General features: G+C 49.5%; 1 protein-coding gene across 3 annotated transcripts in view; it reads left to right on the top strand.

The window, feature by feature from the left end:
- The window catches only part of Steap3 (STEAP3 metalloreductase), a 48,648-nt gene extending 38,661 nt beyond the window's left edge, over nt 1–9,987 (top strand). For all 3 annotated transcript variants that reach the window (XM_076941047.1, XM_034513411.2, XM_034513410.2), the window contains 2 exons: nt 2,253–2,417; nt 8,434–9,987. In XM_076941047.1, the coding sequence (XP_076797162.1) occupies nt 2,253–2,417; nt 8,434–8,715 (447 nt within the window). In that variant the 3' untranslated portion in view covers nt 8,716–9,987. The remainder of the gene's footprint in view (nt 1–2,252; nt 2,418–8,433) is intronic.
- The last annotated feature ends 973 nt before the right edge of the window (nt 9,988–10,960 follow it).

The raw sequence follows: 10,960 nt of genomic DNA, 5'->3' as shown, positions 1-10,960 counted from the left end.
CTTGTCTGGGGGCTGCTACAGCAAGGACCTGTGCCCTCTGCAAAGTCAGGTCAGTCCCTCCCCACTAGCAAATGCTGCTCCGGCTGACTTTACCACATCGTGATTACCAGCAAAATCTCAGCTTGTTTGGCTCTGTCAGTAAAGAAACGCAGGTCCAGAGACGGTGTATCTAAGTCCCACATGGCTAGCAGCCAGGAAGGAAGGTCTCCCAGCTCCTGGTCCTTTCATGGCTTTCAGATACCAATATGAAGAAACCTACCCTAAAATAATACAGGGTGGGGAGCAGGGGGAGCGGAGGTAGGGTGGGGGAAGCTGGTAGAGCACTTGCTTAGCATGCTCAAAGCCCGGGGTTCCATCCAGCACCACCTACAGCCTGGCAGTGTGGTGCAAGCTTCAGGTCATGGCACTTACTTGGAAAGTGGAGGCAGGAGGATCAGAGTTCAAGGTCATCCTTGGCTACATTGTGAGTTGGAGGTCAGCCTGAGCTACATGAGACCCTGTCTCGAAAAAAACAAAAAACAAGCAAACAAACAACGAGAAGCCAGGCCATCAGTTTACACTCTACAGGGAGAGTGGCCGTAGATGGCATTTTCTTGGTTTCTTTAGTTTCTAAACTTTGCAGCCATCTTTGCTTAGCCCCTGGATTCATTTTTAATATTTTGTGCTGGTAACGGGCTTATGTGAGTTTTGTTTTTTTCCCCTGCTGAAGTAGACACACACACACACACACACACACACACCTGACTCACTGACTCACTCTGTTAGGAGAGGCAGAGAGCAGTCTGCTCAGTCCTCTGTGCTCAGGGAAGGCTTTATTGCTTTTCTGATGGCAGATTAAAGCAAGAACACTCAGGGCTGAGATGGGACATGACGACAGTCCTAATGGAAGGACCTTGATCTAAATTCTTTCCCATGAGGCACTGGGTCAGGGAGTGCCAGTGGGAGAGGAGGTAGACCTTGGGGGTTGGCAGAGCCTCCCTCTTGTACCTGTGCCCCTGCAGCCCGGTGGGAGACACCAACTTCATGACACATGTTCTCATTCTTTGCAGCTCAGGGTTCAGCACACAGTAGGGACTTCCCAAGTGCTCACTGAGCTAACTGGCAAAGGGATGTCAGCCTGTCACCTGGCAACAGTCGAGCCATCGCTGTGTGTCTCAGAAGGATAGTGAGGAGGCGGCCTGAGGGTTCCGAGTTTGGAGAGGGGAGGGGATGTTGTTGTTATCACTGTGTGTCCTGAGTGCAAGCCAGAAATGATGCAGGTTGAAACAGGCTGGGAGGGGAGGCAGCTGGCAGGGCTGTGGGTCCGTAGACTGAGGGGATGTAGCCCTGAAACAGTACCTTTCCACTCTCCTGCACTGTGGGTGCTTGGAAACAATGTGGTACAGCCATGCTTAGGGAACATATATTTCTTTGGTTGGTGGGGGTTGAGATAAGAGTCCGAGTCTCAGTGTGTAGCCCATACTAGATTTGAACCGATGCTCCTCCTAACTCAGCTTCCCAAGTGCTGGGATTAGAGGCACGCACCACCATGCCTGGTTGAGGGTGTGCATATCCTGTCAGTCTCTCTGAGCTCTTACTCCCTAGCTGAAGTGACTCTTATGGTTGGCCAGCAGCCAGGAAGGGAGCCATGAATTGAGAAAGCAACTCATCCTTTGTCCTGTGTCCTTGGTCCCCACAGTGGGTGCATAGTACCCTCTGTCTTAAGGAGTGTCCAGGAGACTAATAACTTTAAAAAGATTAATTAATTAACTAATTAATTAATTAGAGATACGGTTTCTCTATCCTGGCTATCTTGAAACTCACTCTGTAGACCAGACTGGCGTCAAATTCACCTAGATCCGTCTGCCTCTGCCTTCCAAGTGCTGGGATTAAAGGCCTGCACTGCCACCACCCAGCTTATAGATTTACTTGTATTTATGTGTGTATGTCCATGTATGAGTATATGCACACGAGTGCAAGTGCTCTTGAAGGCCAAAAGAGGGGGTCGGAGCCGCTGGAGTGGGAGTTATAAGTGGTAGCGAACTGCCTGACTTGGGTGCTGAGAACCGAACTTGGATCCTCTGCCAGAGCAGCAGGTGCTTGTAACTGCTGAGCCATCTCTGCAGCCACAGTTAATGGCTTTTGTGTTCCTGGCACGTTAGCCATCCAGCGGAGCGTGGACGTAACTGTGGCTCTCTTGTCCTTTGGTGTTTAGTCACATGTGTTCTGGGGTACAGCCTTGGCTACAGCGGTCATGGTTTTCCTCTTGACAGGTCCTGGCCAACAAGAGCCGCCTCTGGGTTGAGGAAGAAGTCTGGCGGATGGAGATATACCTGTCCCTGGGTGTGCTGGCCCTGGGCATGCTGTCACTGCTGGCGGTCACCTCACTCCCATCCATTGCCAACTCCCTCAACTGGAAGGAGTTCAGCTTCGTGCAGGTAAAGCAGATTCCCCTTGAAGGCCAGCTGCAACTTGGCCCTGGTCCCCCCTGGTTTTATGTTCTCTGAGATATTTCATCTTGGATCCTGGTCATAGGCAGGGTGCTCGGTCAGGTGCTGAGAACTCCCCACCTTGCAGGGTCTCTCAGCCTCCTGATCCTGCTTCAGCTTGATCAAGACAAGTTAATCCTTCTGACCCTGGGAAGTCTGTCACATGGAGGCTCTGACAAGAATGGAGGACACAGTGCTTCCATACAGAGTCAGTGCAGGATCCTGGTGTACACGGGAGGCAATGAACTGTGACTTAGCTTAGAAACCTTGCCAGCACACACACTCAGCTCAACTTGTGCTCTGTCCCCATGTGGGGCAGGTGGGAGCTAAGTATAAGGCTTGCTGTGTGATGGGATCAAGCAGTGTTCCTAAATGGTGCTGTTTCTTGGAAAAAATCCAGAGGGGAGAAAAAAAGAATGAGGACCGGGTGTCACTTAGAGGTAGAGTATTTGCCAACTGTGTGCAAGGCTCATGCTTCATCTCTGCAATAGACAGGCAGGCAGACAGACAGACAGACAGGCTAGATGATAGATAGATGATAGATAGATAAATAGATGGATAGATAGATAGATAGAGACAGACAGGCAGGCAAGCAGGCAGGCAGACAGACAGACAGACAGACTAGATGATAGATAGATAGATAGATAGATAGATAGATAGATAGATAGATAGAGACAGACAGACAGACAGACAGACAGACAGAGACAGACAGATAATTAGATAAATAGATGAGAAGATAAGAGAGATAATGAGGGGATTTATGTTGGTATAGGTATATGAATGGATGACAGACAGATGAATAAGTGCATGTGTGAATTGATGGTAGACAGATGGACAGACAGACAGATGATAGTCCTCCAAAAGATTATGGATTTACTTCCCCTAAGAGAGTCATGGTAGGCAGTGACACATTGGAGATTCTAGAGTAGTTTATATATACAGACTTCTGATAACCAGGTATCTGTGAACACTGCCACATTGGTTCTGTCTCTCAGCTGACAGCTGCCAACATTCAGGGAGCCAGTGCTGCTGTGAAAGGGTCTCCTTTGCATTCTTAAAGGCAGCGGCCACTCTGAGTGTATACCGCACACCAGGCTGCACTCTAGGCCCACGATGCACTTGGGATCAAGGTGAGCAGAACTTGTAAGGGACACGCCACCCACCTGGGGGCTTTGTCTCAAAATCCCTGGGCACCTCCCTCTGTTCTCCGTAAAGCACAGGAGGGTCAGCGCCTGCAGACCAACTGGTCCTCCAGTGGATGGAGGCTGTCCCCTCTTGGTCCCTGCCAGTTGTATCAGGGCAGAGAATAGCCTCATATTCACCCCCACTGTCAACCAAAATCTGTCGAAGCTTCTCTGTTCAGCAAGGACTCAGAGGGACAGTGGCAGAATACTGCTCTTATGTAATCCAAATTAATTCTTTATGACTAGAGACCCTTAGCGTACCTTAGAACCAAACAGTTGTTGGTTTTTAAAGCATGGCTGTGAATCTCAAGGGCTCTGCTTCTCCCAGAAGGCCCCTGGAGGAGGGCTCAGGGCTGACGCATGCTGGCCTGAGAGGGTGAGGAGGAAAGGACTTTTCTTGATCTGGGACTAATCCCTGTTTGTCTCATACCCAAATCTCGGATTTTTCTCTTCCCGCCTCAAGTATCTCCGGTATGTGGTTTAGCCACAATTAAAACAGGCTGTGGGTTGCTTCTCTTTCCAGAAAGTTCTTTCCTTAAGCAGCTGTAGATTACATGATCCAGCTCTGGCAGCTGGAGGAAGCCTATGGATTTGATTTTGTTAGCAAAAGCTAGCAAGGGCTCCAGAAGTCATGCTTTGCTTTACATATTGAAGCCGAGTGAAACAGCAGGGTTTCATTTGTGGGTGTCTGACGCCTGTGCTCTAGCCTCAGAAACCTCAGCTCCCCTCTTCTGAGGGCCCTAGGATGAAGGAGGGTCTACCAGGGCCCCCTGACACCAGTTCTAGCACTACCTGCTCTGTGGGTGTGGGCAGACCATGCCTCTGCCCTCAGCCCTCAATTCACACTCCTGAAAAACGAAACTAATGCCGCCATAAGAGAAACGTTTGTACTCTTCTTGGGGTGTTTGGTCACACCCCACTATCTCTGAAGCATCAGCCATCTGTTTCTGTTTTGGTTGGGGACAGGGTCTCACTGTGTTACACAAGCTGGCCTCAAACTCCTGGGCTTAAGATCCTCATTGATAGGACAACAGGTGCAAGCTACAGACCTGCCTCCCAACTGCTACTCTCTGCCTGCCTCTCTCTCTCTCTCTCTCTCTCTCTCTCTCTCTCTCTCTCTCTCTCTCTCTCTCTGTTATGCCTGGCTGTCCACTGGGCATGTGAAATACATAATACACCTCTTATTGTCAGCTGCCATCAACAATGTTTACAATGGGAGTAGGGGGAAGGTTCTGATGTCAGGCCTCCCTGCTCAGATGCTCGGGGACAGCCTGGAAGTCTAGGTGACCCATAAATGTGCATGCTGCCCTCCAGTGGCAGGAACACAGGATCAGTTCCAAAGCACCCATTGCCACTCCACCCCACCCCCCACCCCCAGTCCCGGTCCACTCATCTTCATGCTTTGCAGCATCTGTCCCCTCACTGTCTCTGTCCTCATCCAGGACGGTTATGAGACTGAATAGGACACAGGTAAATTGCAGGCTTTCTGTGGTCAATAACAGCCGGGGGGGGGCAGTTTCAAGAGAAGGTCTGGCCTTCTTGACTTCTGTCAAGTTCACGTGCAGTGAGGCGCTATCAGATCTAGAAACCTATTGTTGTTCCAGAGACCCTGGACCAACCCCTGGACCTGGAATGCTTTGTTTAGCTGATCTGAGAGTCACTGAAATATTGATCCCATTAAAAGATCCCATATGCCTGCACTTAACTTTCTGTTTCCAAGATGATTTGGGTGTTGTTTTGTTATATTTAGTTTAGTTTGGTTTGGTTTAGTTTGGTCTGGTCTGGTTTGGTTTGGTTCAGTTTGGGGGACATTTAGTCCAGGCTAGCCTCAAACTTGAGCTATGTGGTAAAGGAAAACATTGAACGAGTGTCTGACCCTTCTGCCTCAGTTCCCAAGTGCTGGGATCAGGCATGGGCCATCACACGCCTTTCTGTGGTACTGTGATGAAACTGGGCCTCTGTGCATGCTAGCCAAGCACTTGACTAGCTGAGTTATACCCACAACTCATTTGCTTGTTTCCTTTTTGAGACAGGATCCCATGAAGCCCAGGCTAGCTTTAAACTGGCTATATAGCTGAGGATGACCTTGAACTTCTGATCCTCCTGCTTCTGCTTCCCAAATGCCGAGATTATAGGTGTGCACCACCATGCCCTGTTTATGGGGTGCTGGGAATGGATCGCAGGAACTTGTACATACAACTTAGGAGTTAAATGCCCAGCCCTCTATAGCAGTTTTCAGTTTGTGTTTCTTTGGGGGGGGGGGTTGTTTTTATTTGACAGCAGCTGTATTGGACTCTCCCTATTCAGTTGAACTATAACACTGCAAAGTGTTCAGGGGGAAATAATGCACCTGTGCCGAGACCATGATGCAGCCCTGAAACCCCAAGTTCTGTCCCTGAGTTGCAGGCGCTTCCTCTGACCTTGCTTGATGTAGCCTTGCTTGATGAAATAATGACGAAGGCCAGCCTGACCCCCACTTGGTGAGCGATGGCCAAAGCCCCTTTATGCTGTAATAATTGAGTGCAGCAGGAGCCATAGCTAACAAGCTTCTGTGTAATAAAAATGGCCCCAGCTTGGTATGTGTGTCTGGGGTTGGGGTTATTAATGACTCCTTGACAACCCTTTTCCTTCTAATTTCCTTTGATCCTCTAGAAATTTTAAAAATTGTTCCCAAGGACAGAGAATTTGAGGGAAAACAAATTCTCTGAAAACATCCAAGTTTCCCATCAGGATTGGAAAATCTAAAGGCTTTCTGGCTCTTGGCCCTGGCTAGAAACTACTAGGCCAAAGTTAGGATTCCTGCCACGTGTGTTATGGAACTAACTCCAAAAACAAAAAAGCAATATATGAGCTGCTGGCTGTGGCTGCTGGACCCTGGGCAGGTCTCCATGCTGGGCCAGCATGCTAGTCCCTCAGAGCTTAAGACACTGGCCCACCTGGGTCAAACATTGGCAGTCCAGGGTGTATCCCAGAGAGAGATACCAGGCTTTTTGTGAGGCCACGTCCTAGGCCTGAGTAGGTTCTTACGGCTGTTTCATCGAAACCTGACAGAACCGAACCACCGCCCCTGCGTGTGGCTATTAGTTCTCCATCTAAAGAGGAGCTGGAGCTGGGTCCTCACCAATAAAACAGCCTGGGCACTGGGGCTCTATGTGGGTTCCTCAACCTTCAGCTAGAAGGGTGTGGGTGCGAGGGTTTCCAAAATTAGTGGCTTCGTCCTGGTGACACATTTGTATCATCTGCTGAACTCTGAAAAACAACAGATGACTGAGCTCCGCCCTAAAGCAGCTGAATCTGGATTTCCCAGGGCGGGGCTGACACACGGTTTTTCCCCAAGCTTCCTGGGCGATATTGGTTCGAAACCAGCCTCTGAGTGACTGATTTTCAGAAATAGAATCAGATGGAGATGGAGACCTTGGGGCTTTTTGGGGGGAGGGGCTTTTCTAGACATGGTTTCTCTGTGTAGCTTTGGCTGTCCTGGACCTGAGAATGTAGACCAGGCTGGCCACCTGAGTTCTGGGATTGAAGGTATGTGCCACCACTGCCTGGTTGCATTTGGGTATTTTGTTTGGACTTTTCAAAATGTAGTGGGAGCAGAGCCAGGAAGATGGAGCGTTGCTTAAAATGCTCGCCACACACGTAACTTGAGGGTTAGAGTTTCAGTCTCCAGAGCCCACATAAACGCTGAGTAGGCACAGGGACCTATGTGCAGTTCCAGCCTCAAGGTGGAGATAGGAGCCCTAAGCAAGCTGCCTGGTGAGGCAAGGCTCAGCACCAAGCTCTGCTTTGACTCAGAGACCCTTCCTCAATAAATAAGGTGGAAGAGTGAGCAAGAATGATTCTTGCCATCAACTTCGGCCTTTGCACACACACACACAAACATGCACGCACACACGCATGCACAGCTGCCCATAAAGACAGTATACAGCCCTTGGAAAATGCTTGTTGTAATGTTAAGCTGGAACATCACCTTCTGAATGATGCTCTCCCTCTGTCTGGAGTTCACCACCATATCTGGCTATCTTGTGTTTCTCCTTAAGACAACTTATAATGAATTCCATTTATAATCCAGCCTTACCTCAGCTAGATATTACCTGTAAAATTCTGGTTTGGATATGCCAGCAGACCTTGTTTCTATTCTAATATAAATGAAAATACACATAAAATCAGTAGACTGTTTTTTTTTCCTAAGCTCCTTCAGTGTAATTCCATTTAAAAGTTTGCTGGGAGTCATCAGAATTCCAAACAGCATACTTGGAAAAAAAGAAGAAGCAAAAGAAAAGACAGAAAGCATAGGCATCTGTCAGATCTGCCGGGGTCAATCTTTATATGCCGGGAACGCGGGCCCGGATAGTTTAGGAAGCAATCATAGCATCGTACAGAAGAGCAGAGAGCTCTGGGGTTGTGGCTCAGGAGTTGAGCTTGCCTTGCGTGCAGGACGCCCTGGATCCTCCCTCTCCCCAACAGAGCACTTGTGAGACAGAGGTGGGAAGATCAGGAGGTCAAGGTCATCCTAATTACATACGGAGTTTGAGGGTAGACTAGAAGAGAAGCCCTGTCAAGAAGAAGAAATGGGGGAGGGGATGGTGGCCAGGGCCAGCAAGATGGCTCAGTGGTAAAGGCAGTTGCTGCCAAGCCTGACAAGCTGAAGTTCACCCCTGGGACTTACACCGGGGAAGGCGCAAACCAACTCCTCCAAGTTAGCACGGGGCTGGGATTTGAACCGGTAGTGTTCTGGCCTCAGTGGCTGTCCTCTCATTCCTCCCTTCTCTCTTCCGCAGTCCACACTGGGCTTCGTGGCCCTAACGCTGAGCACGATGCACACACTTACCTACGGCTGGACCCGTGCCTTTGAGGAAAGCCACTACAAGTTCTACCTGCCACCCACGTTCACACTCACGCTGCTCCTGCCCTGTGTGATCATCCTGGCCAAGGGCCTCTTCCTCCTGCCCTGCCTCAGCCGCAGACTCACCAAGATCCGCAGGGGCTGGGAGAAAGATGGTGCTGTCAAGTTCATGCTGCCCGCCGACCACACACAGGGGGAGAAAACAAGCCATGTGTGAGGCCCTGGAAGCGGAGACAGGCACAGCTTGTGGGGCCCTGAGCTGGGTTCGGGTCTCTTTTCTGGATGCTGCACAGTGGAGTGATGATATATGCGTGGGTGGCTGAGATCCAAATTCCTAGGGTGCAGGGGTATGCCGAGATCCTCGGAATGACACCTCACACGTGTGATATGTACTCACATATATTTCATATATAATAGAATTTGCTATTATTCTTACTTAGCAAAAAAAAAAAAAAAAAAAAAAAAAAAAAAAGTGGGTCCCTATATTTCAACTTAAGCATTTCAAAGCAAGTGCCACACATTAAACAGCAGATCCCACCCGTGTGGTATCTGCAGAGGCAATCAGACAGTTCTGGTATAGGAGAGACTGTATTTTGTTGGGTTCTAGCTTTTTATCTCTGTTCCCTATAAGCTATTTCCTAAAGTTGGTGCAGAGCTGAGGCAAGCCCTGCCTCCGGTGCAGCCTATGGCCATCCCAGGGCTAGGAAAGAAGCTTCAAGTGAACAGGGGGCCAGGTCTGCACTCTCCTGCTTGCCTGGGCTGTGTGGGGAGGCCCAGCAAGATTTCTCCCTCTCCCCCCAAATCTGTGCAGGAGCTTTCTGCAGGTCTGTCCTTTCTTCAGGGAAGGGTCTGAAGCTGCCCCATCTGATCCTAGCTGAGCTGAGGAGATTGTGTCCCCCCCCCCCCCGTCCCCCCAAAGTCCGGAGTCACCGTGGAGCCTGCAAATTGATCCTTCTGCGAAGGTGTGAAGTCACCGCCTCACCAGAGCCATTAATGAACCCAAGCTTCGGAAGGAGTATAATTGTTTTCTCTCCATTAAGTTGACGGTGACCCTCCTTTAAACCACTGTGCCTTCTCGCCTTTTCCATCATTAATTTGGACATCTCCATGGAGTGGACTCTCGTCAGGGCAGTTCGAGGCAGGGAGGGGGGCATTAGAGATTGCAGACAATAACTATCAAACCCTCCCCTGGAATATGCCCCAGGCCTGCCTTCAATAAATCTGTCCCTAAAGAGGATAATAGGGACCCCTTTCGATTTACCCTGTTGCCTGTAGGCAGAGAACCTACTACCTTCTGAGCACCCAGAAAACAGTGGCCCCATGCTCTTCTTCAGGGGGTTCCACAGCCCCCTTCCCTGTGCTTTTGCCTCCCTCCTTCCTCCCAGTTACAATCAACCACAAAAGTCTGCCAGTATTGTTTTTCAAATTCTTAAAGAGACCACATCCTCATTTTATTACAATAGTTAAAACTGTCCTTTGTTTATTATTATTAAGCTTTCCTTTGCCTGGTTTATTAATCAGACCTAATCACAGGTGTGTACAGGAGAAATGTAACATATGCTTTTGTGTGTGTGTGTGTGTGTGTGTGTGTGTACATGTGCATACATGCAAGGAATCCTGAATAGGACTCCTGTATTATAATTCAAAACAACTGGGAGGGGCTTTTCTGCCAAAGCTACAAGTGTCAAACTTCACTGCCCCAAAACACAGGGTCAGACCATAGCCAGGGCACAGCACATTATCCTTCAGCCCTGTGACATCCATCTATGAGGAAAGAGTTAGGAAAGAGCCTGTCCCCTGCAGAGCTTGAGTGATCTATCATTACATAAGAGAGATCCTGTTGGCTCCCCTGGGCCAGGAGGCATCTTTTGGCATGGGAAGGAAGAAGAATCAGCCAAAGCACACAGGATGAGATGTCCCTCTTCCCACCAGGGAGGCATCATAAGGGTCCTTAAGTGAAAGGGGGACAGAGTCCAGTGCAAAAACCTTTTGTTAGGCCCATATTGGGCAGAGGTGACATATTGGAGAGTCTGACTGCTTCCTGCAGGTATGGGCAGCCAATACTCCATGCTAGGAACAGGGCCTATGACCTGAACTGGCGCCAGCCACGGCCCGCAGAGGACCACTGGAGCTTCCACAGAGATTCCAACATAACAGGGGCCAATGAATTCCCTGCTGACTGCAAGCAGGAAGAACACTGAAAATCACAAGTGGTCCCAGTTGGTGGGGATCTACTACCTTCTCCATCTCTCTCTGGAGGGAGATGGTTCCTTGTAGCAAGTACCCACTGCAGCAAGGTACCCACTGCAGCAAGTACCCACTGTAGCAAGGTACCCACTGTAGCAAGGTACCCACTGTAGCAAGGTACCCACTGCAGCAAGTACCCACTGTAGCAAGGTACCCACTGTAGCAAGGTACCCACTGCAGCAAGGTACCCACTGCAGCAAGGTACTCACTGTAGC

This window comes from Arvicanthis niloticus, chromosome 10 (genome assembly GCF_011762505.2).
Source record: "Arvicanthis niloticus isolate mArvNil1 chromosome 10, mArvNil1.pat.X, whole genome shotgun sequence".
Classification (NCBI taxonomy): domain Eukaryota; kingdom Metazoa; phylum Chordata; class Mammalia; order Rodentia; family Muridae; genus Arvicanthis; species Arvicanthis niloticus.
Note: the sequence above shows the minus strand (reverse complement) of the source record. Positions and strands in the feature narration are given on the sequence as shown.